Below are 25,661 nucleotides of genomic sequence, written 5' to 3'. Positions count from 1 at the left end.
CTAGGATAATCAAACGTAACAGGCTTGGTGCACACAACACATTGCACTCGGGATGGTAAAATAAAAGGGAAAGTGCTGTTGATATTATGAAGGGAGGTGCACGAAACAGATTTGGGTCGGGATGGTAAAATAAAAGGGAAAGTGCTGTTGATATTATGAAGGAAGGTGCGCGCAACAGATTTGGGTCGGGATGGTAAAAGGGAAAGTGCTGTTGATATTGTGTAAGTGAATATGATGGATAAGACAATTTTAAAGAACAAAATTCGGTCCAGGTAAACTGGATAGGCAAAACAACTAAGCGGCCGCAGCAATGAAAGCAGTTAATTTCGGTTTGCGACAAAAAATCTCATCAAAAGCCATATTAGCGCGATGAAACTCTGGTAAAAGCAGGCTTTAATTTTTTCTCCTTTTCTCTTTTCAGTTCTCTCCTCTTTTTTTCTCCTTCAGGGTTAGTTTATATTCGTAATTTTAAAAGTCTTTTTTTTGCCTTTTATTTGCGAAAGGCAGCAATAAGGATTTTTATTGAACAGCGAAAGACAAATATGGAAAAGCTAAAATGTGATAATAATAATAACAATAATAATAATAATAATGAAAACTTTATTGAGTTTTTCCCAAATACAATCGTAAATCTCGCTACTTATAGGTAATTTACAATTGGCTACTTGAATCGAATACAAAATGTGACAAATGACAAAAAGAAAAAGAAGAAGAAAGTAAATGAAGACTATTAATACTGCATTAACTCAGGACTCTCCCATTCTTTGTTCCTGCAGCAGAAAATATATTATAATGATCGAATTGTAATATTTATTAACTTTCTGATAATGTAAAGGCGATCATTGTTAATAGTAATAATAATAATAATAATGATAATAAAAGTAAATAACTAGCTAAATTTACTATATGTTACGAAAATAGCACAATACGAATAAATGTCTCTTTGGCTTGGATAATTCTAGAAATATATTTATATATAAGAAATAAAGAAAATATCCCCAAACCTATGAAATATACATATTTATTTAATAAAATTTCAACGGTCTTTAATGAATAAAAAAAAACGAAAATGAAAACTGAAAGAAGGGAAGTCGAAGGTTCTCCTATTCTATAAACCGATAGTATTCCGACTGTTACGACCGTGTCGAAGAACCCTTTCGGCTTTCGCCACACCATCTTTTCCCTCTTCATATTATTATTATTATTCAGCACGCGAAGTTTGGAGAGAAGTTTTTAAAAAGAAAAGAAAAAGAGGAAAGCTAGGCCAGTACAAAAAAAGGAAAGGGAAAAAATACAGAAAACCCGAAACATGACCGAAGGTTTTACGACAAGAAAGCGAGGGAATACCGAAGAGCCCTGCCAGGTTCCCCCACATCATTTCTTTGTTGGTTGTTCAGCACATGCGTCTTGGGCACGGCTTGATACTGTTCTATTGAGCAGCCGCCATCGTTCCTTTCCGCGCACGTCGAGGGAGCAGCTTCTTTGCGCAGATTCAGAACCTTTCCCCAGTAATTCTCTTCCATCACTACAACCAGGTATACTTGATGCATTGTCCGTTTTGAATTGGGTAGTTTTACAGTAGTTATGGAGCACACGGGCACGAGTTTGGACGTAAGTATTGTCGACGGTTGTTTAGCGGGTTAGAAGAAGGAAAAGGAGCAAAAAAACGATGACTTGGAGGAGAAAAGAAGGACTCGTATGGATAGCCTTAGTACGATTTCTACGCTCTTTAATCTCGAATTGATCTTTGAGTTCTTTTTAGAGACACAGTTATTAATTATTATGTCGGTAAAGTCGTCAGGATAGCTTTCTTCATTTACGTTGTCTGGTTGAAGCGTAAGATTTAAAAATTATAATGAATGGTTATCTGGCAGGAGGTAGAGAAATCCAATTTGGAAAGTGCAATTTATCGATGACATTTGATTGATAGTAAAATTTTTGTTTTGCAGCAAACTGGCTCAAGAGGTAGGATCCCTTCACCATCAGGGTTTATCGCCCAGCCTTTCACATACGATGGCAATGTCTCACTCCATGTCGCAGTCAATGACACAAAGTCTTTCAGACGAGGAGCCTTCTTCACCGGAATCTACTTACGATGGAACAGACCTCCTTTCCTCCACTGTCCATGATGAAGTCACTGCCCAGCTCGCTGCAGCAGGACCAGTAGGAGTCGCCGCTGCTGCTGCTATTGCGACTGGAAAAAAACGAAAACGTCCTCACTCTTTCGAGACAAACCCTTCGATTCGCAAACGACAACAGACGCGACTGCTACGAAAGCTTCGTGCTACCATTGATGAATACACCACTCGTGTTGGTCAACAAGCTGTTGTATTATGTGTATGTCCAGGCAAGCCAAACCCCCTTTACAAGGTTTTTGGAGCTATTCCTTTAGAAAATGTTATCAGAAATTTAAAGCAGTCGATTCTTCAGGATTTGGAGAATGCTCTAGCTGAACACGCTCCACCACAGATTTCTGAAAACTCTGAAGTGTACACCCTACCCCCATTAGTAATAGATGGTATCCCTACACCAGTTGACAAGATGACACAAGCTCAGCTGAGAGCATTCATTCCCATGATGCTCCGTTATTCAACTGGTCGAGGTAAGCCTGGCTGGGGAAAAGAATCCACTCGTCCACTCTGGTGGCCAGTTGATTTACCATGGCAAAATGTACGTAGCGACTGCCGCTCTGAGGAACAAAAGGCCAAAGTATCTTGGACAAATGCCCTTCGACAGATTGTGAAGAATTGCTACAAATACCATTGCAGAGAAGATCTTTTGCCTGCATTCACTGAAAATGATAATTCACAGCCACAACAGTATGCCACTCATGGTCAACAGATGGTTCATACAATATCCAATGCTGATGGTACAGTATCATTGATTCAGGTAGATGCCTCAGGAGCAGTCAGTACCATATCTGATGGACACAACACTCAATCAGAAGCCAATCAGGCTGTTGCAACGCTAGCGGAAGTGGCAGCTGCCACTCAATCTGAAGTCTGTCTCACAAACCAACACCACCATCACATGGATCATAGTGACATGTCTCATTCAGAAGCTGTTGCCCAAGCAGCTGTTGCAACATTAGCAGAAGCAACCCTTTCTGAAGGAGGACAAATAGTCCTTCCTGAACATGCTGCCGCAGCACTAGCAGGTGTACAAGATGGGATGGTGACAATCCCTGTCCAAGCTGCAGTTTCACTCATGCAATTTCAAGGCCAAATGCTGAGCAGTGGTCAACCTCACTACGTTACTACTAGTTCTGTACCTCAAGTTGCTATGGCACCCCATACCATCATTACTGTAACTTCATCTAACCATTCAGATTCACACAACAATATGGTTGACAGTGTAGAAGGCGTTCCTGTAGCTACTCAAGCAGTAGAAGTGGTCACTCTTGAAAATGCCCATGAACATATGAACTGATTATCTTGAACTCACAATTCATAGATAAAGGGTTTTAACTTCACCAGGAAAAGAAAAGAGGTCATAGGACTTCTTGTTCTTCCAGAAGTTCTTATTGTGTATACACTATGTACTAGTAATAACATTGTACTAGATAACAGGCAGTGATAGTAGACTACTTCATGGCTTTTTTTAAGTGGAAGGGGTTTTCAAGTCGTACCCTTTAGACCAATTATCAACATCCCCTAATATGCCCACCTTTTCTTTTATGCATGTGAAACAACAGTTTGGTTTCATAAAGGGTTTACACCTGTTAAAATACTTTTTTGACATGCATAAATAATAATACCCATTAGTAACCAGGAAATGAAATTTTTTAACATTTAATAATTTCCATAAGTCACCAATTCATTTTGGAGATATATTTTGAGAAGAAAAGTAAAGCTGGCATTTTAAAGTGAATATGTTTCCATTTGTTGAATTCTAAATCAGTCCAAAATATCACAACAGGGCAGTAGCCACCAGTACGGATGGTCCAGTTTTAACCACACCACTTTTTACCTTTCAGAACCATTTTCCCCCTCATAAAGAATATTTATTACAAAAAAAATTGGAAAAGCAGGACCACCTTTTTCAAAAACCGGACCACTGTCCAAGTGGTGGCTACAGCCTTGCACAACCCACTAAATGTTATAAATGAAATGTGAACCAACTTTAATCAGCTGTGCCAAGAACCAATGGCCTAAGATCCCAGACAACTAATTTGTAAAAATGTAGGATATTAAAGTTATTTATTTTTAGACAAAATATTTATCCTGTGCAAAAATATTGAAATAGCTGAAGTCGACTTAAAAAATAAGCATTTTGAAAATATCTTTTTGACCCAAAATTTAAGCAAAAAATACAGCTTAACCCCACTAATATATCATATGGACACCCAGGCAATAATTTAAAAGTTTTCAATGCTATTCAGGATTACTTGTACTCTTTATATTCCATAATATGTCTTAATGGTCACCAGTCCGTTAAGAAGGAACTTTTGATTGAAAATTACAGTTATTCAACTCAATTTGTAGAGGATAAATATATTTGATTCTCATTTATTTGGCCATCATTGATTCAAAGGTTTAAGAAAACAATTGTATGTACTAGTTAAGGACTTAATTCAATACTCTTTAAGAGACTATAGTTTCTAGAATGTGCAGGCTTAACCTCAGTTTTGAAAATGAAAAACAAAAGGAGAAATTAGAATAAAACAAGTCATGGATTCAAGGATAAGCCCTTACATTTTACAAATCATGATAATATTTTTGAGAGTAGTGAATAGTCTGTTGCATAATGAAAAAACACTGAACTTAATGTGATAAAACTGAAATATTTTGGTTGACAGTTTCAACATTGATCAGGTATGTACCATACCTTTGACAGGAATACTGCAAAGTAATTTTCAAATATCTCATCAAAAATGGGGTGCAATTTGAAGCAGTGCTTTTTTGACTGTTGTTAACGTACATTGTACTTTAAACAGTGAAAGATTTTATACTAATTAATGAATGATAGAACCGTAAGTAGCCCAAGATAGGTATTGGCAGGAGAGAATAAAGCCATCATGGATATCTTATCATGGAGATTCTGATTAGAGTGAGAAAGTTTTACTCTGTGAGTAGTCTAATCTTAGTCATGTTGGACTGTTGAGATGCAGAATCCCTTGCTTATGATTGACAAGATACACGTTTCTATTTCAAAATTGCAGTGTTTTCACCATTCAGTTGCATCTCCTAGACTTTGGCAATATTTTTAGATTGATCTCAAAAACTAGAAACAAGAAAGAAGAATTGTATTGTGGAATAACTGATTTTTGGTTGACTCAACACAATAAAAACTTGAACCTGATTAAGTTGTTTCCTTTTGTTGTAGGGGAACCATTGTAGGGGAACTGTTGCAGGGCTTTGAAAAAAATTTAGAAGTGGAATATCGAACAAAACTTAGTATAAATTTCTTTCAAAATGAATATTTATTGTGACAATCCCCATTGTTCTTTTACTCAGACAGTTAGTGGCAAGGGATTGAGCCAATAGTCTCTTTCACAGTTCCTTGCACCATCTTGAAAAGTAGCTGTGCCTTTACATAGAAGCGAGAAGAATGGTGAGGTTGGAATGATATTCTTTTTTCAACACCTTGGAAAATTATTCACATCTCTATTATTGCTAGCTCACTATTCTTCTCACTTGAATGCAAAGGCACAACTTCCTTTTGAGATGGTGCAAGGGAACTGTGAAGGGGACTATTCAAAACACCATTCACCCTCCCTTTTTGGCTGTGTTAAAAATGTGATGAACTTCCCTTTAAAGGGACACTTGGATGAAAATGCCCCAATTTTTCAAAGTCCAAATAATTGAAGTATTTGTGGATAATTTGACTCAATTGTGATTATGTAAACCAGATTATTGAAAATTTTTGCCTGGGAGCCACTTCCAGTTGAGAAATTTTGGGTTAAAAGAGAAAAGAACAATAGGGTTGAGTAAATGACGTCATTTACTCACAATTCATATGCTAAATAAAAGTAATTTTTATCCGACACATTTTACTGCGAAGAAAATATGTTGCTTGGCTATTAAAGCCATACAGATATTTTTAACTAAGTTTAAAATCATTTCCAATTTTTATCCATTTTCATCCAAGTGCCCCTTTAAGAAAATAAATACATTACAAGTTTTCTTGTCAACTGCAAGTTGCTCATAGCAACCAGAGCAAGGATAATTATAGCTATAAAAATTTAACGAACAAGTCATTCCAATTTAATACTTATGCAACCCAGACAACCTAGTTAGATCAGAGTTAGTATAGGGGGTTGATGGTTTATAATTCCAAATGAATTGGTCTAAGTTTTGTTATGGTTATGATTGTCAGAAGCCAAATCAAATCCAAAACGTCTTGGGCATCAGTCTAAAAATGGGTGTAACACTGCAAATCTTCATTGATGAAAAGACTCATAAAAGCAATTGACCAGAAATTTTGCAGTAAAAACAGTAATGGCTATACAAACAATGGCTTTTTATTTGACATTTTGAAGAATACTACATATTTGGTTGCCAGCACCACATAACAAATATCATCAAAACAATAGATACATTTATAACAATCAAATTTAAAGATTGCAGTACACAGCTTAGCACCTTTGCAGCACCTTTACAGCAACTTTATGCTTACATTATTGTCATTATTTTTTTTCGATTGCTCGATTTTTGAAACTAGTTTTTTGTTGCAGCAGTTCTAATAAGCATGTTTGAACACCAGAGAACAGCAATGCATAATATTAAAAAATGAAAGATTTAAGCTATAACTTTAGAGTGATGTACATAAAAATAAGTTCAAGGTACTTTGAGCATAAAACGTTTTTTCAATGGATATACATATTCTCTTTCTATTTACCCCTCTGCAGGCATCATCAGTCTGAACTGAAACTAATGACGGGCTGCAGCGGAGAAATAAGTGTGTCTTTGGAACTGGTCATAAATTAACAGAGTGGACTGGAGAGAATGATGAGGGTCGAGAGACACTCAATAGGCTAGGGTTCTGGTAATAAATTGATGGTAAAATGGAGCAGATGACTAATTATGTGGGAAAAACATTTTCATTTAAAACTAGAGGTTCAAAATTTTCTGCCTGCAAATTATCCTTCCCTCTGCTATTTTATGACCACCCATGCGAGTTGTTCTTGAGATAACTTGATCCTACATCTTTCTATGTTGGCAACATGAAAAAAGATTCTGTTGTGCAAGATGACTACAAGCCTCCTATGCAGACATCCTTAGTGTGTCACGCAATGTTTGGGAAAGGTTTTGTGACAGACACTAAGAATATCTGCCTTGGAAGGTAGAAGACTTCTTGCAGAACAGATTTCTACACATGACAAATAAATGGTTAGCAAAGCTCACCAACAATTCCTTGCACTTAAGATCTTGCAATTTCAAGGAATCTAGGGCCCTGAGTTGCTTTTTTAAATTTGAGACAAGAATAATATTAGATAGACAAGCTAAATCACACCTCGGGCTTGGTATGAAAATCATAGGACTTTTTTTATCACTTAACTACTTTCTATTCTTCACATTTAGTTGATGTGCAAGAATGTGGTCATTAATTAAAGACAGAAGCAATGTACACTGTGTAATCGAAATTGAAAAGAAACATTAACAGTGACCTAGAAATAAAAAAAAGTTGAAAATTTCATCACAAGTTTTTACAAGATTCAACACGATAGAATAACACATTTTGGTAGTTTTTCCAAACTTTAAATAACAATCATGTCCGATTAATAATAAAAGAACTTAGGATTCTTGAAAATGCAGCTCCATAAAATATCTATGCCTCAAAATACTTGCATAAGACTGCCATTAGAATCTCCCCACCCATCGTTTTCTCTCTGTGGGATGGCATGGATACTTTTGGGAACTACACAATAATAAACGCCGAATCCAATAATGAAATTTGAATACAAGATTATAAAAAACTGGAAGTACTCAGATTACAGCAGCGAACATTTTCAGAAACAAGATAATTCAACATATTGTTATAAATGTAACAGGCTTATCCTATGATGAGCATTATTTGTAATTTAACTTAGCATAAACAATTTAGGTAAGAGAAACGGGAAATTAATTCAATATCATTATATTGACAATGATTCCAGAATGACAATCAAAAGTTTGTTTTTCAACACTATTGGCCTGACTGTAAGAGATATACCATCATTTTTCTTCACCTATGACTAACACACACATCCTCTCTTCTTTGCATCTATCTGCATGGGTTTCACCTTTTGTCTTAAAATTTGCTGTTACCCTATGTTTTTCTTTCCTAGGTAATAATTGCTCTTTATCTAAAATTTACTTTCTTCTGTCAACATTACAGTGACCACCTTCTTCCATTTTTTTTTTCTTTCTATTTTTGTTCTTGAATTTCATAGAATATTTCAGAGTACTAGTGAAAATGGAATAACATCTGACAATACTGAAGTGAAATTGAAAGAAATTCTTTTACATTGCATCTATTTCACAACATCAAATGGCCAGTTTTATCAGAGAATTAGCTAGAGCTGGCTTTTTCAAACATGAGTTTTAACATGGTACAGAGATTTCGTGAATATTCAAGCTAATTAGAGAAGAAACTATGGGACTAATCAATATTCTTGTTAACGTTTTTGCCATGCTATGCCATGCTTTATCGATCCAAAAATTTAAATACATAATGTGTTCATCACAGACAAATCAATCTCTGAACTTTTCACTTTGGTATAAACAATTCTATATTATTATCACAATCATCATTTTTCAGAATTCAGTAAAAGAGTTTTTGAAAAAGGTTTTTTTTTGTTCTTAAATATGTATTATATGTATTGAGTAAAAGAAATATCATTTTATTCAGTCTATAGATGCAATGAAAAAAGGCACTAGATGATTATAAATAGAATTATAGCTGTAAAGCAACTTTGAATTTACAGCACTTCCTTGGCATACTAAGGTGCTGCCACAGACAACAGTCTAGTATCTGTTGGGGGAAAAATAAAATATGAATTAGATACGATATATAATATTGAATTTAGATTTTATTCCTAAGTTGAACTTTTTTAAGCTACAGACAATATATTTATACAAGCATGATCCGTTTTTTTATTTTTGGAGTGGCTTTGTATTGGTGTACATACCTGTAATAATTTGGCTTAAAAGGACCAGTCTTATTGACTCCCAGGTATTTGGCTTGGTCATCACTCAGTTCAGTCAGATGTGCATCAAACGTTGGCAGGTGAAGCATTGCAACATATTCATCTGCAGGAACAAAACAAGATTGTAACATTTGATTTCATTTTATGTATTTCAGATAACCCTTTAAAAAATAAATATCCATAATTATAGTGCAAAAGTGCACTGCCCTATGAATAACCAGACAATTACATGGCAGACAGATGGTTGACAAATGTTCTTTAGCAATAACAGTATATCTCTCAGCAATGCATTGGCAAAAATGAGTTTGCCAATGCATAAAGCTTTGCGGATTTTTTTTACATTGCAGATGCAAAACTTTCCCTTTTGACCCAAATGACATTGGATAGAATTTCTCTCTTTTTTTTTTTTTTGACTTACCCATTTTCTTTGGCAAAAGATAGACATCATGTTTATATCTACCAGGTGGTGCCTTGTATAACTCAATGAGGGCTATAGCCTGTACAATAAGTCATAATAAATAACTGATTATTTTGTAATATTATTTTGATTGAAACATCAGGGGCCCATCCCCCCCCCCCAACACTAACACTTGCTAAAACTACTAAATCTTTGCTCCAGGCTAGTGAAAATTAGGACTCACTAGTCCATAGGAAAGTGGAGTTTTTGGACCGTTTTTGGATTACTCTTCTGTGTTAGTGCATGTATAGACTTACTAGCCCATTGCCTAGTATTTAAAAAAGTTAGTGTGTAGAGCACTGTACAAACTAGTAAGTATATTATTTTTAAATCTCAACATTCCCTCTTGAAATAGTAGTTTTGGGACATAATGATATAATTTATATATCGCTCATACACTGATGTTCTAATGATGATGATGATATTGAAGATGGTGATTACCTGTGTAGTGGCTGTAATTGATACTACAAAAGATGGAACACTGGAGCAACTCAGGTTAACAAGTCGTCCCTACAGAAAATATAATAATCAGTCTACTTTCTCCCAAGGAAATGATGCCTGATGGAGTTGAAAAAACATCAAGGAATTTGAGTAAAATTGTTGCCACAAATCTTAACAATCAATCAGTATAGTACACAAAAAAATCTCTTTGATGGAAGTCCAAACAGGAACCAGCACAGATTTCACTTCTCGGCCTGGTTGTACGAAGGGTGAATAGCGCTATCCATTGGATAAATTTATTGGATAACAGCATCAACTTATCCACTGGATTTATCTGCCCGATAGCGCTATCCAGCTTCATACAACTGGGCACTAGAGTTATCAAACAAACAAGAAAGTGGATGTAATGTAGAAAACTTACCTCAGCTAGAAGTACTATTCTTTTCCCATCAGGCCATATAATGTGATCCACTTGTGTTCTGACTTTCTCCCAAGTTAGATCTGATGTTCTAATACTGGCCTAAAATAAAAGATCCAATTAAGACATCAATATAAAACAATTTGAACACCACATACACTGTAAACAACAACAGTCCTGCATGAATAAAGCCTTGAAATGAATTTTGAATTCTAAATCAGAAAGATGACAAGTGGTTGGGGGGGTCATTGATTATTTCTACCAATCAATCTCCAATCTTTATCTACCTCTGTTGATAGTCTATTTTTATCAGAGGATTCAGGATGAAATGAAAATGAATGGATGGATGAAAATGAAACCATGAAAATGAATGAAGGCCACTAGTTTATTAGTTATTTTGTAACTATTCCGTGCTACCCTCTTTAAATGAAGAGTTTATTAATATTATTATAATGTATACCCCCAAAGAAAACACTGCACTACCAATAAACATAGTGAATACCATATTATATCCGTGAAAAAGTTAACTAAAAAAATGTACAAATTAGTGCAAAGTTTTGTAGGTCTACTGTCTACTGAGGTCTACTGAACTTACTAATGTGTGCAATTTCTTACACAGTTTTTCATGGATATATGATATGCACTCTAGAAAGTTGTTATTAACCCTATCTAGAATTATTGCTATCTGAAACTAATGCATGAGGGATCTGTAAAAAGGTCTGCCATTATTAGTGGTTCTTAGTAAGCTGACAGAGTTTAATTACCACATCAATTTCTGTGTTGGAGTGACCCATGTTGCAAACTATACAGCCATTTTTTAACCTGTCAAGGTGTTCTCTTGTCACAACATGTTTGTTCCCTGAAATAGGTTGTACAACATTTAATTATACAATAAAACTGGAATTTATTATCAAAAAAACATTTTGAAGCAAAAAAGATTGTTGCCTACCCCCTCCCCCTGATTTCTATCCATGGTAAACATTGTAAGTTGGGCATGATTTTATGTTTCATTCTAAACCATTCAGAATAATAATGAAATAATTCATAGAGTATATTGGAAGATAACATTCGGTATACATAAAACCACATACTCATTTCAATATAGTTAGTCACCAAAAACCTAGAAGGCTCAGATCACTGAGGATCATGGGAAATAATTCCTTTCAAACAAGTAAAGCTTTTTTGATACAAACTGCAGCTTGAGGATGCTCAGGAGAGGTGAGACTGTAACTGGTAAGACGTGCAAGTCTATCAACAGTTAACAAGCGGTTGAAACATGTTAAATGTATCTACCCATAATCCTTGTCGGCCTCAGCTTTATAGCTTTTCAGGTGACTAACTTTATTGAAATAAGTATATGTACATGTTCATTAAGGAAAGACAATAAGTAGCTTGAGTAAGATATGGTACAAATAATTATTTCATTCTGTAAAATCTCTCACCTGTGGCAGTAATTAAAATATCAATATGCTTGACCACCTCTTCTATTTTGACAACCCTAAAACCATCCATGCTGTAGAATTTAAAATAAATGAATGATTAAATAAGAAACTTAGTTTACACTACATTCTGTGTGAGAAATTATTATTTGCGTGAAGCACTTGTACTCCCTTGATTTTCTCTTCCCATCCAATGTATGACTAGTTCAATGGCATCAAAGTAGTAGGTTAAACAACGTTGCACATTGCAGTGTGAATTCAAAATACTTCAAGATTTTCCAATGTTGATTTCAATCATATTAACTAGTTATGATGACGTTACCATTTTTTTTTTTGCAGACTTACCAAGCTTGAAGAGCACAGATGGGATCAATTTCTGTTACATAGACAATGGCACCAAGTCCTTTTAATGCAAAGCAGCATCCCTTACCAACCTGTTACAAGTAGACGGTTTGTTAGTTAGGCTGTCAGAGTACAACTTATAGAATAGACTTAAAACAGTGGGGAGTGAGGTTAGGCCCCCATCTCTGTACTTCCGCAGGAATCCTACAAACTCTTACTTCAAGTCCGGAGGATAAAATGGAACTGTTGGCAGTCTACAAACAGAAACGATAGCATGATAACCTTTCAAAGTCAGGTCAACTCACAGATCAAATTGGAATTTAGCTTGCTAGATTTTGAGGATGTAGGAAAACCAGGAAACTCAGAGGAAAACTCTTGAATCAAGGGATAGACCTAATAAACTCTACTCACATGTGATACCAAGTCCAAGAATTGAAATCAAGACCCAATAAGTGATGATATTTGACAGGGATATAAATACATACCTCTCCATACCCACAGACTAGAACTTGCTTGCCACCAAACATCACATCTGTTGTTCTCTTTAAGCTGTGGAAGGAATTAAAATTCTTTACTGAGCCAAATGTAATTCCAGAAAACATCCAAAGCTTTATATCTAGTACTTACCTATCTAAAATAGATTCTCTACAGCAGTACAAATTATCAAATTTAGTCTGAAACAAGATAAAAAAAACAAAATCAAATTAATACACTGATCTATACAATATAAGATAAGCTGATTGGCAGTCGATTACCTTAGTAACTGAATCATTGACATTCATGGCAGGCACAGTTAACTTGCTTTGTTTGGATAACTGATACAACCTGTAACATGATCAAATAATATATTAGTCCTGCTGTATCCCTATATAAAGCTTTCTTTATGCCAGGATTTTATTGACATATAATGCATGGAAAACACATGGTGAAATATTCTGTGCAATATTTCATGTAAAAGAACTGTTTCAATGTTTCCCTTCCTGAAACGTATTGCATTCAACATATTGCTTTTCAGTGGCCAGACATGATGACCAGCCTTAAAGGTATTTATCCAGACATTGTCCATTGTCTGGCGAGTATTTTTTATCCTGACTCCTATTAGGAACCTCTGCTGTTCTACGACGCCAAGATCAAGAACAGAAAAAAAAGTTTATTTACCTATGAACTCCAGTAACACTTTCTTCTACAATCCCTTTAAGTGTATTGAAAGTACCATTAAACTTCTTGTACATGAGATGTGTTGCATCACCACCATCATCCAGAACCATGTTAGGTTGATATCCAGGTGCAGTAATGCATTTCTCAATACACCACCAGAAATCTTCTTCTGACTCTCCTTTCCATGCAAAGATTGGAAATCCTATTGACAAAACATTGCAACAGTTATACACTACTGGTATTAATATGTATATATTATGATATGATTGTACGACATTTCTGAACAATTTTTAATCATTAAAAGTTTATCATAAAATATTTAAGATACAGGGTTTAATGTTCAACTTACCAGCTTCTGCCATTGCTGCAGCAACTTCATTCTAAAAAATGCATATTAAAAATTTACTAAGAGCAAACAATGATTTCAAAAAAAGAGGCAATTATTTCATAAAAATTAGTTTCTACAAATATATTCAAGTTTTTCTGGGGTTGCAGGGATCTCAAATAATCAGTGAGTACGATATAACTAGAAACTATGCCCACAAAACGAAAAATTCAAAGCATGTTTTCATTTTTTTATTTGACTTTACCCATGACAAATACATAAACAGGCAGGGGCACCATAACAATAAAGCCAATTACTATGGGCTCATCACATAGAAATTATTACTCAGTCCTTGTGTACTTGGATACCATTATCAATAAATGAAGAAGAAGAAAAATACTGAAAATATCAATCAGTATCTTAACATTATTTAATCGCTGAGTTGTAAAAACCGAGTGCTATTACCTGTGTTGAGTAAATATTACATGCTGACCAGCGTATTTGAGCACCTAAAGCTGCTAGTGTTTCTATCAGAACCTGAAAATCAAAACAACCTCAAGTCAGTCCATTAATAAGAAATAGACCTTTTTTGAGTTCCAAATTACTGCCGTGTCCCTTGATTACAGACTCAATTATTCAGGGTTAGCCTCAATTCACTTTCTAAAAATTCACAAATACCACCGGTAAAGTAAATAATGCACAACTTCAACAATACAAACACTCTGAATTTTCATGGACCTTAACTGGAACACAATGAATATTCTGCATGGAAGGAGGCTACCCTGAGTGAAAGAGAACTTGAAACTGGAGTATTGACACTTGTCTGGTCAAATGTTCTTAGGGTTCTTGTACTTATGTTTTTATACAAAAGTGCAAACTGCATCCCAACTAGATAAAAACGGAAACACTTACAGCTGCCTGAGCTGTTACATGTGTACAGGCAACAATCTTGGCACCTTCCAGAGGCTTGTCTGTACAGTTACGCTTACGAAGAAGCATTAAACCAGGCATTTCTGTAATCAATTGAAAAGTCAACATACATTACTAGCTGTAAAAGGTTTTATGCTAGATCATGAGTGTACTAAGATGATATGTTTCTTCAAAGTAATTTCCAAACAATGTGCTAATCATGTAATATGTATTCAATGATATTCCAATGAAGGGATACAATATTGACTGAGTTAGTTTTGGAAGAATGTTTTCCTTTTTTCAAACAAGGTGTTATTACTAGTAAAGAAAAAAAGAAAAACTTGAGAGAATGATAAACCTGCTGATCCTGTAATGAGTAAGACAAATGGGAATACAGAAAACAATGTTTACATTGATATCTGTCACTTGATCCATCAACACCTTATCATAATTAGCACACTATCTGAAATATACTGGTCAAATGAGATTCACCATACACCCAAATTGAATAGTGCATACAGAAGTGGATCCAATATTGGACCTTTAAAGACTTGTCACATTTTTATGAGCTTGATATATTAAACCATTTAGCTATGTGACTATAGAGCTGTCTAATCCCTGGTGAACAGCTCTAAGAAACCACAACAACAAAATAAATTATCTATTTATAATAATTTATTAAATACAATAAATAAATCCATTGCATAAATTATACACAATATGGATGTAATTAAGACAGACTGTTTAGTTCTAAGATTTATTTTATTATTTGAGTAATACAGTGCAAAAAAAAATGCTCATAATCCCCTTCCAAATTAAAGAAGAAAAAATTCAATCTCATGCTTGCCTTGTTCTGCAATTTCAATTTCTCTTCTGCCAAAGTCTGCAAGTTTAATACTCTTAACGCAAAAATCGGATCCACCCTTGCTGTTTTTCTGTTTGGGCACATAAAATGAACAAATTAATGGAGGTTTAATATTATCAAATTAACGTTAATTATCTTACTTATCTTAATTAGGAAATTAGTAACATTCTTTCCTACCAGGCCCTAATTAAATTAAATATTATGGATCAACTTATAATTTTTTGCCAAAAGTTTGTATTTTCAACACAAAGATCTTTTACACAGGGAAAAGCTTTAGTAATGTTTGAGACATTTTCATGCCATCAATGACTGACTCTGATTGGCTCTTTAAGCTAATTTATTCTGGGACAAGTCATATTTAAACACTGTAACATTTCAATTGATGGCTTGAAGAAAAATCTCAGATCTTATATTTATGAAGTAATGTAAAGAAATGCCTTAAAACTTTCTCAACTCATAGAAAATCTAATGGAGTATTCATATCAGCTACATAATCAAAGTAAAAAAAATCCTCTGATTGATTGATGAAGATAATGGATTTCAAGGCATTTAGAGTAGTAAAACATGAAGAAAAATATTTTTTACCATTCTACATGTAAATTTATTGTTGAGTATAAAAAAATGTTTAGTCTAATAAAAACACAAAAACGAAATTATCCCATATGATCTTTGAATTATTTGTGTGGTTTGGGCTCTCTAAGCACACTTACGAATCGTATATTCTGAATGAGTTTTGTTTGGCCCGAATAACGATTTAAAATATCAGGGATATGTATTTGTTTTGTTTTTAGGTGGTATATATGGTTAATCGTCACCAACAATTCAGATCCCGCTGAGCTTTATAATAGTGAAAACACATCGAAAAGACCACGAGAATTAATTGTAAATATTCTCAAACAACGAGACATTTATAGATGGCTCGATACTCTTTTGTGACAAAAATAATAATTTTTTTTCGGGGTATGAAAATTTCAAAATCTTCATAACTCAACAAACTAGAGGCTTTCATGAAATACAATTCTGTACCTTAGGATTAATACTGGAGGATAAAATGATATGAGAGGAAAATCCGTGGTATTTTGGAGCTCAGTTTCGGGTTTATAAATTTATACAAACTGCTTTCCAAACTTGCAGTGATGGAGGAATATTGTACTCCTTGTACAACCAGCTCATAAGTACAAACCATTTTGAGACCAAGAATATTTTTAATAAGCTAATTGTGGAAAATTCATTTAAGCTAATAATTTTAATCCTTCTAAAAACGTATCGTAATCCATCGGCCTGTTAGATGAAAATCAGAGTGACTTGCTTTGCAACGCCTTGCAAATATACTTGCCTGTTGTCTGTCTCTTGGGGAGCCTTCATCTTCGTCTGAGGAATAGCTGTCTGTATAGCTAGCTGCAGATGGAAAAAATGCTTATTATTTACAGAGATACAAAATATCAAAGGTGAAAATCACTCTGCAAACTCTTAGTTGCCAAAAATAAATAAATAAAATACAGCGTAGCCAAAGAATACAAATGTCGAAACTTCCATAGTTGGCTCAGTAAAACTAAATTACCAAAATAATACAAATATCATGACTTCATAATATTGTATCTTAAAATAATAAAAATTGAAGAATAGATATCTATGAAATGCTATACAATAGATTAAAAATAACTGACACGTAAGTATAAGAATAAAAAAGTAAAAATATTCCTGAGGTGGAAACTAAGACGATGAATAAACGACATGCGTAAAAGTTCACTTTTAAAACGCCTTCAAACGTCGCCAAAAAGAAAAACTAAAAGTGCTAAATGCTTTTCGAGTGTTTATCAAGATTTCAAGCCAATCCTACATTCTTCAGCACCTGAACTCCCGTAACTATCTGTAGAAGAAACAGAGATAGAGCGTCGACGAAGACGAGGTGGTCGCCTTGACATACTTTCGGAAAAAGTGAGGCCCTGTGAGAAAATACTTCGTCATGAGTCAAGAAAAAGAACGAATGAATAAAAAACATGCAAGTGAAGAATTTTAACCTCCAAAGCCCGTAAACTGGGCGGTTTTTGAGCCGCTGCTGGTGATTTTTGTATGTGGTGCGTGTGATCTCCTGTCTCTGAGGCCGCCATGTTGAACAGTGCCGAACCTGCATGCAAGCGAGGATGATAGCGTCTTCATCGACCGGAAATAGCACCAGGAAAAAAGCGAAAAAGAGACGAAGAAAAGGAGAAAATATCTCTTATTTTCGTCCACTTACTATAATCCTTGAGGTTTGCTATTCAATAGAAAAGACTTTTAAAGAAACAAAGACTAATATGATTGCCTCACTTGGTCGTTGTTAGGGCTTTATACAAATATGTGGTCGCGCACAGTAAGCAACCGAACCGGAAGCCACAAACACGGTCCTCTTTATCAAAGGCACATGACCGAAAAGGTAAGGGAAAAAAATTCTTATAATCCTTCATTTCCGAGAAAAGGCCATAGTGTTGAGGAAATAATTGTTTACTTGGAAACTTGAAAGAGGAGACTAGAGTGTTTAATTTCGAGGGCTCCTATTTGGAAATAAGTATCGCGGTACTCAAAGGCTTTAACATAGATTTTAGAAGATATTACTAAATCAAGATTAATCAAATATATCAGTTGTAATAATTTTTTTTTTCGAAATACAAGTGCACTAATTATTTTAGATTCGAATGAAAACTTAGAAAGCGCTAACATTTTCAATGACTCACGCCACTCTTGCTTACACTACTTTTAATATCGCAGAAAAAATATTCCAAAACATTGAAAATATTCTTCCAAATCTTTTATTTGAAACTTCAAAAAAATTCACGAACTTAACTTGTCATCAACGATGTCATTTTCTCTCAACAAAATTGTCTTGAGGTCTGACCTTGAACTCATATGGCACCTGTTGGTAACCTGCATACCAAATAATTCACGTTCTATCCCCACTTGGGCATTTTTAGCACTTCGTGTCCACCCCCCTCGGGTATTTAGTATTTCACAGACCGTCTAATTTTGCCTTTTTTCATCGACGCAATTGTGAAAAATTTCTCAATATTTTCTTTGTGGTTTTACAGGATTCCAACACTACTTTTTCCCAATAGTAATACCATCCAAGTTTTACTTTAATTTTCCGTTATGGTAGAGGGCAATTATATTGAAAGGAAGGAAAAATACGTATACAGCTCTATAAACAAATTAATAGAATATTTGAATATTTTAGACAAAAAGTATCAAGAGCCGCTAGACATTTCTTTCGGTTTTTGGAATACTAATAATAATAAAAATAATAAAAAACAAAACGAAACGAAACAGGATTGGGATATTTTCATATTTCACAAATTATTTTGTTTTATAGTTTGTAACTTTTAAAGTATAACAGTTAAACATAATGTATAAAAAGAAAACATTAAAATATCGAGAATTTTTTTAATGTCTTTCTTTGGAACTACTGGGTTTTAAAGGAACGAACTACGATAATACCTACTAATAAAAACGCATATAAATCCTGGTAAATAACTTGAACTAAAGGGTTAAAATTGAAAACAATTTCAACACAGACCTTATTTACATCATACTGAATAGAAAGTAGTTTCAAGATTTCCTTTTCACAATATCATAGTATATTCAATTGTAAGAACTACTGGATTTTAAAGGAACGAACTACGATAATACCTACTAATAAAAACGCATATAAATCCTGGTAAATAACTTGAACTAAAGGGTTAAAATTGAAAACAATTTCAACACAGACCTTATTTACATCATACTGAATAGAAAGTAGTTTCAAGATTTCCTTTTCACAATATCATAGTATATTCAATTGTAAGAATCGTCAATAATAATTGGAAGCCTGCCATTTCCGTGGCTACGTATAGCAACCTATATTTATCATTTACCACACACATTGCATGGGTTGTATAAAACCAATGAAAACAAAGATAAAAATAGAAACCAAAAAGGTACTAAATGTCTAAGAATCAAAAACTGTCGATAATCATCAGTATTCGCTTAAAGGAATCTACACCCTCCAAGTGCGGGTCTAGAGGGAGGGTCGGGGGGATCCGAATTCCCCCGTTATACCTGAGATTTTATAGACCGTTTTCTCAAGGTTGCGCGCTCATCCAAATTTAAGAACTTGACGGGCCACGATACCAGAACTTTATACTGAGAATTATCATACATCTCTATGAGATTTTTCGGTAAAAATTCATAAACTTATTATTCTCTTCTTTAAATATAAAACTGGCTTCTCAATTTTACTGAATTTGCGTTTTTCAGTTTGGCCCATCAAGATTGGATGCGCACGCAACCTTGAGAAAACGGTATATTTACGATTTTTTACTCACTGTGATTGGCTCGACGTAATGTTCCATTTTGCACATTTTTGGTTTCTAATTTCAAGTTTGTAATTAGATAATGAGTGTTTAATTTTCGTTATGCTTTTTGATTGGATAAGAGGGAGAAACAATGCCACGTACCTGCACTTAGATTTCGCAATCATGCGTATATGTAGAGTAGGCTTAATTGTAATTCGTAAAGAACAGCCTAGCATCTAGCATCTACCAAAGTTGGAATTGATTACAATGTCTTTTTCTTTTATTTAGTGATTTATCGAACGTATATCGATATAAGAGCAATAAGGTCTGTGACAGGGCGGGTTCTAAACTAGACAAATGGTAACTTCCAGGTCAGTTTTAGAAACTTCTTAGGAACGTCTGAAGGGCGTGAGGCGAGCCTTATCCCTTCTTAATACAGGGATAGCATTGCAGCGGCTGTAAATAAACGGACGATTAATTTGACAGGTTAACCAAATGAAGTTAAGTATGAAAGTCTAGGATGTTATCAGATCGAAGAGGACGCGAACATTGCAAAACCACACATGAGTATCTATGTCGACGTTGTTTAAAACTATAACTATGTTTAAACACATAAACTTGACCTTAGAGGTCTTGTTTAGTCACGTCTGCTTTATCGATTAGGCTTAGGCATAGAATTACACAAACTTGATGAAAAACAAAACGTGGCGTTGTGACATGATCGCGCGTGTTCTTGTAGAAGATCGTTTGCTATTACTACCACTTGTAGTAGAGTGTTTTTACTTGGACCGTGAAACAAATAATGCTTGTTGTATATATCAAATAACTTACAATCAAAGCAAAACTAAGAGAAAACCACAGAACCACTTCTCAACTGCTACGTATGATAACCAAAAACCGGCAAAAAAGAATGAAGGAAGGAAGGAAAGAAGGAAAGAAAAACAGAAAAAGCAACAGAACAGAATGATGAAAATGGAAAGAATAGATAAAGAAAGAAAAAGGAATAAGAGAGGAAAGGACAGGAAAGGAAAGGAAAAGAAAGGGAACGAAAGGAAGGGGAAATGAAATGGATTAACTGACCTTAAAGGTTTCGTTTTTATGTCCGCCCTTTATTGAAATTATTATGAGTTTTTTTAAAAAGTCAATGATGTCGTTTATTTTCTATTATTTGTTTTTCATTTTAGCTCAATTGTTTCTTGGGTACTGGCCAATAACTTAGAATGATTAGAAAAGTTTGATCTCAAATTGCATTTTTTTTTTTTTTTTTTTTTTTTTTTTTTTTTTTTTTTGCAACTAACAAAACATTTACCCCAAATATAATGTATACTGTAACGATGCCAACGTAAGTTATGTTCGACTGATGATATTTCCTGATGATATTTTTTCTTCGATCAATCATGAAAAAAAACAAGTTCTGATCAAAAGTTTCAAAAGATAACTAGGATCATTCGGGTTTTCTTTTTTACTGCAGTTTTCCATATTCTGCGAAGCTGAAATCTGCTTTTTCGCTGCCGTCAATCAAAAATAATCAGTCGGTACCTTTTATGTTTTTGACTGGCGTCAGCGAAAAACCCATTTCACAACAAGCTGTTGGAATGTCTGAATCGCAGAATATGGAAAACCGCAGTAAGAGAGACTGTTCACTTTTGTTTGTCATATCGGGAACTCTGGCTGGATGACGACGCAGGTCTTGGGAAGAGGACGAAAGTGGGGAGCGGAGGGGTATCGAAGATGGAAAAGCCTCAGGATTAAAGGGGAAGGAGTTGTTATATTTTTAGCATGTACAGGGACCACATTTCCGCTTTACACTACGAATAGGAGGGAACCGTTTCACTCGCATCCAACTGTCTTCTTGTTGGTAATGTTGTTACAAATGGATATTTCTGAGGCCTGTAAAAGTACGCACGCGCGCAGAACCACACGTACTTATGGGATAAATCTCTCAAATTTTTAAGGAATGATGCATGCCCGCGACTCATAACGTCTTTTACCTGGAATAATAACTCGAGAATTCCAGAAAATGCAACCTTAAATTATCGGGGGGGGAATTTGATCGTCCGGCTTTCATATGATATATGCTTGAGTATTCTACATAAGGAAATAAAACCATCTGAGCCGAATATACTTAGCAATTATTGCAAAAAAAAGTTGGATTTAAAAAAAAAACATGTTTCAGTAACAATTGATGGGTTGCAAGCATTCCCAAGAGAGTCAAAAGACAAAAACATGGCGGCCATTGTGGTGCCGTTAACAATAGATGCTAAAGAGAAATCTTTTGTTAAATGGCACCAACATGGCCGCGATGACGTAACGTGCAATCGAAGAATAAAGAAGTAGTCTTAAACATCAAACGACAAAAAGCTATCAAAACGAGAGCTAGTATTTATTGCTTTAACCCTTAACATTATATCAAGGGTTATGTAAATACTTTTATTAGTAGACCAGAGGCAAAGGCGGTGCAGTGACAACCGGAAGCAGTGTCTACAGTCACTTCCGGTAAAACGTTATCTCATTCAAATATTTTCCTCAAAAAAACTTGCTTTCAATTTATTCTCAAAATGTAGGATCGTTTATGCCGACCATACCAACGTGTTTTGTTTTTAAACAGAGGGTTCCCTGCGTTGAAGAACAATGACTGAGGGACAAAATCACATTGAAGAAGCCTTTGTCTTGTCACGCAATCCTGGTTTTGGCCGAATGGAATTTACATACTGCTAACACCCAAAGAAAAAAATATGCGATCGAAAAAATTGAATTCATAAGAGTTATTAAACAGTCAACTCTAGAAATGAATAAACCCTTTAACGTTTCAACTGCAGCTGTTCTTAAGAGCTACTTATTGAGATGATTTTGGTCTAAGAAACACATATTATAAATGATGGACATGAAATCTTTTGTTTGATTGTCGTTTTCATTCAAAGTGAATGTCAACGTGCAAAATGTTAGAAAACCCCGTCTCAGACACGTTGGAATGAATGAAGACTTCCCTAATACTATAAAGGACAAACTCCTCGAAAGAATTTCGTGTTCATAAGACCCATACCTGTACTATCATAGGAACTGACTGACCCATATGACAATTGAGGACGAAGCCAACTTTGCTGTAGAGAGAAGAAAAATATTACGTTAGCTTCAAGTACTGTATACGGATGTTTATTATCTGTTTTGAAGAGGTCAAAATGAAAATAATTTCCCATGAAATTTTACTGTTTAGTTCTTAAAGATGAACTTGGTTTAGAGAGGTAATGTTTTTCGCTATAAGCAAGAATTCTAAATCGTATCATTAGTAGAACATAAACTCAATACACAGGCTTCCGGCAGCCAGAATACATCCTAAAATCCTTGCTACGAATGATATACAAGATTAGGACTAATAACTAACTCCGAACTACAAGTGCTTGTGAATTGGAGTAGAAATTGTTAGAGAAAGTTTGACCGTATGAACCAAAGAATATATTTAATTCGCTTTCGCTGAACCCTTTTAGTTAATGCTATTCTATTGAGGCCTCAAACAAAATCTCTCTAAAACCCTTTTGGAAAGCCAAATTTGACATTTAAGTTTACACATGATTTAGGAGAATTAGTTGATCGCTTACTGCATGGACCCGGCAGATATCCTTCAAGTAACAAAAAGAAAAACCGATTTTTTAAGAGACTCAAAGAAATATTTTTGCGACCGGCGATTGAACGCGTGCGTTTCATTCTATATAATGCCACGCGTAACTCTTGTCAAATTTTTTGCTAACTTACTCGTTTTCTTTCAACTTCACCTCGAATTTCTGGTTTGGTTGATTGTGCCGCTTGGGATTTAATGGCCACGGAATTTTTCCGATTCCACATACCATTTGAATTCGACATATTGGTGAGCTATCCTCGACGCAGTGGCCGATGTGCCGGCATCATGTATATTTCATGGGGTGTTGTAAGCGTCGTATTTAGTATTCTGTCCACGGGATTGTGTGAGATTTACCAACCGCCTTTGGGACCAGGCTCGTGGAAATGACGTCATCACAGTATAGCAACGGACTTTGGTCCGAAAATGGCTTCGCTTTATGACCGATATAGAGGCACAACAACTATTACTATGCCGATTGGTACTAAAAAAAACCCTAATCAAGCTGAGAACTAAACATGTACGGTTTTAATTTCTGGCATCAAAACAATGTTGTAGCTAACTCAGCTTCTCGTTATTTTATAGAAACCTCAAAATTTCCATAACAAGAAATTAGATTTCGCGACGAAACTCAATCAATGGGAATAATCTTTTTGGCTTTTATGACAACATCGTTGAATCAGTCGAATACAAATAAAGCGAGATTAGTTTCGTGTATAGACGGCATCAATTTTGCCGAACAGCTTATCATTTCTAGTAGAGCAGCAAGCATATTGGGTTGATTAATGGATCGAAGTGACGCTGAAACGTAATCAGATAAAATTTTAATTTAAAAAATATGAAATGAAAGAAGGTGATTGCAACACCTTTTTCGAGTACTTGATAATTGATGTTGAGTTTGTGGAATTGAATTTTAATAATATTTTATAGACTTTATAGTACGTACGCCAAGATTATGAAATGTTGGTTTACAATTCAGTGGATCGACTTGAATCTTGGATGCTCCGTTCATACCTGATCAGAAATTAGCTTTAGCAAAAAAGAAATTTGGGAAAATGAAAAATGAAAAAAAGTGAAAGGGAGTGAAAATGAGAGGACGTTCTTAATATATATGAGAGTTGATAAATTTCAGCGTTTATAGGACATTTTGATTGCTTCTTAATTATTATTATTATCATCGTCATCATCATCATCATCATCATCATTAAATTATTATTATTATTTCTTTCTTTTTTCTTTTTCTTTCCTTTTTTTTCCTTTTCTTTTCTTTTTTCTTTTTTTCTTTTGACAAAAACAGAAGACTACTGCTAAAAGAGGTTCATAGTGCTGAAGATCATAGGGTGAGCAAGCTGATACTACTAAAGATAAAATCGTTACGAGGAAAACCAGACACTAAATGATCATGATACTGATACAAATGTTGACTTTAGATGAAGATGATATTTTATTCCAACAAGATGTTACTTGAAATGCAATATCTGGCAAAGGGCGCGCTTTTTCCGCCTTCTTAAGGGTTTAGCCGCGTCACAACTTAGTGTATGGAATCATAAAATGAGTTTCATTTTGGTCGGAGTAAATCAAGAAATGCAAACAAATTATATAACTATATATGAACGGTTTGGTTTCACTGTTTGCTAGCTGTTGGTCTGATACTAAAATACTTTAAGGACAAATGACCCTGGCCATCGATAAGTGGAATTAAAATGGCCAGTCATATATTGTTTTCTATCTTGCAATCGATATTACATTCCCCAAATGCATAGTCCTTGCTTGGTGGTGCGCAGACGCTGAACTTGAGATCCATTTTCCGTTTTTTCTGATCAAGAGTTCCAGTTTTGGCTCTTAAAGCAGGTGTTCAAGTACTGCGCGTTCTCATGTAACTTGATTTTAGCACTTTTTCAATTCGATCCTTTCAATTGGTTTACAGCAGCAGCAACAACAACAACAACTTTATTATACTTCACCCTGAATTATTTACAAATAATGATAATGAAATAGATAAATAGTAAAATGAAACTATGAGGCAATTGCAATATGGCTTACAGAAATAACCATGCATGAATAGTTAGAAATGCCTGTATGCCACAGGCGAACTAACCGCAAACTAACACTGAATTAAAATTGAAATAAGGATTTCAACAATGATATGATATCCGGCCGATTTCTCATTTCGGTGTTAAAACGAATTAACAGAGCTTTGTTAACGGTAATAGAATACGCGGTGTGAAAACGAATATGCGGTGTGAATTTGGTTTTA

The 25,661-nt window shown here is 34.7% G+C and overlaps 2 protein-coding genes across 4 annotated transcripts; one reads left to right on the top strand and one right to left on the bottom strand.

Moving 5' to 3' along the window:
* The first annotated feature begins 1,401 nt into the window (after positions 1 to 1,401).
* LOC116289488 (DNA-binding protein P3A2) lies at positions 1,402 to 5,301 on the top strand. Of its 2 annotated transcripts, none has more exons than XM_031696431.2 (2): positions 1,402 to 1,535; positions 1,950 to 5,301. In XM_031696431.2, the coding sequence occupies exon 2, from the start codon at positions 2,014 to 2,016 to the stop codon at positions 3,427 to 3,429; it is 1,416 nt and encodes a 471-aa protein (XP_031552291.1). In that variant the 5' UTR covers positions 1,402 to 1,535; positions 1,950 to 2,013; the 3' UTR covers positions 3,430 to 5,301. The 2 variants fall into 2 exon arrangements, with proteins under 2 accessions (XP_031552291.1, XP_031552292.1); XM_031696432.2 differs by having other exon boundaries at positions 1,418 to 1,611.
* A 2,746-nt stretch (positions 5,302 to 8,047) lies between these two features.
* LOC116289498 (S-adenosylhomocysteine hydrolase-like protein 1) lies at positions 8,048 to 23,724 on the bottom strand. Of its 2 annotated transcripts, none has more exons than XM_031696442.2 (19): positions 23,542 to 23,724; positions 22,835 to 22,892; positions 16,821 to 16,882; positions 15,467 to 15,554; positions 14,623 to 14,723; positions 14,176 to 14,247; positions 13,735 to 13,765; positions 13,386 to 13,587; positions 12,983 to 13,052; positions 12,855 to 12,901; positions 12,713 to 12,776; positions 12,231 to 12,319; positions 11,889 to 11,959; positions 11,211 to 11,305; positions 10,450 to 10,548; positions 10,029 to 10,097; positions 9,549 to 9,627; positions 9,113 to 9,233; positions 8,048 to 8,955 (listed from the first exon to the last, which is right to left on the bottom strand). In XM_031696442.2, the coding sequence occupies exons 1-19, from the start codon at positions 23,647 to 23,649 to the stop codon at positions 8,949 to 8,951; spliced, it is 1,533 nt and encodes a 510-aa protein (XP_031552302.2). In that variant the 5' UTR covers positions 23,650 to 23,724; the 3' UTR covers positions 8,048 to 8,948. The 2 variants fall into 2 exon arrangements, with proteins under 2 accessions (XP_031552302.2, XP_031552301.2); XM_031696441.2 differs by lacking the exons at positions 22,835 to 22,892; positions 23,542 to 23,724 and adding exons at positions 17,337 to 17,430; positions 17,506 to 17,651.
* Between the last annotated feature and the right edge of the window lie 1,937 nt (positions 23,725 to 25,661).

Source organism: Actinia tenebrosa, unplaced genomic scaffold, assembly GCF_029948245.1.
Source record: "Actinia tenebrosa isolate PJP-AT-01 unplaced genomic scaffold, QUT_ActTen_1.0 PGA_scaffold3__52_contigs__length_22856419, whole genome shotgun sequence".
In the NCBI taxonomy this organism is placed as follows: Eukaryota; Metazoa; Cnidaria; class Anthozoa; order Actiniaria; family Actiniidae; genus Actinia; species Actinia tenebrosa.
Note: the sequence above shows the minus strand (reverse complement) of the source record. Positions and strands in the feature narration are given on the sequence as shown.

Bases quoted from the DNA above. Each gene is read 5' to 3' on its own strand.
- LOC116289488 (XM_031696431.2), top strand. From the start codon at position 2,014: ATGGCAATGTCTCACTCCATGTCGCAGTCAATGACACAAAGTCTTTCA.
- LOC116289498 (XM_031696441.2), bottom strand. From the start codon at position 17,595: ATGGCGGCCTCAGAGACAGGAGATCACACGCACCACATACAAAAATCA. The intron at 16,883-17,336 runs GTGCTGAAGAAT...TTCCATCTGCAG, and splicing joins AGATAGTTACGGGAGTTCAG to CTAGCTATACAGACAGCTAT. The intron at 14,248-14,622 runs GTAAGTGTTTCC...TTTGATTTTCAG, and splicing joins ATGTAACAGCTCAGGCAGCT to GTTCTGATAGAAACACTAGC.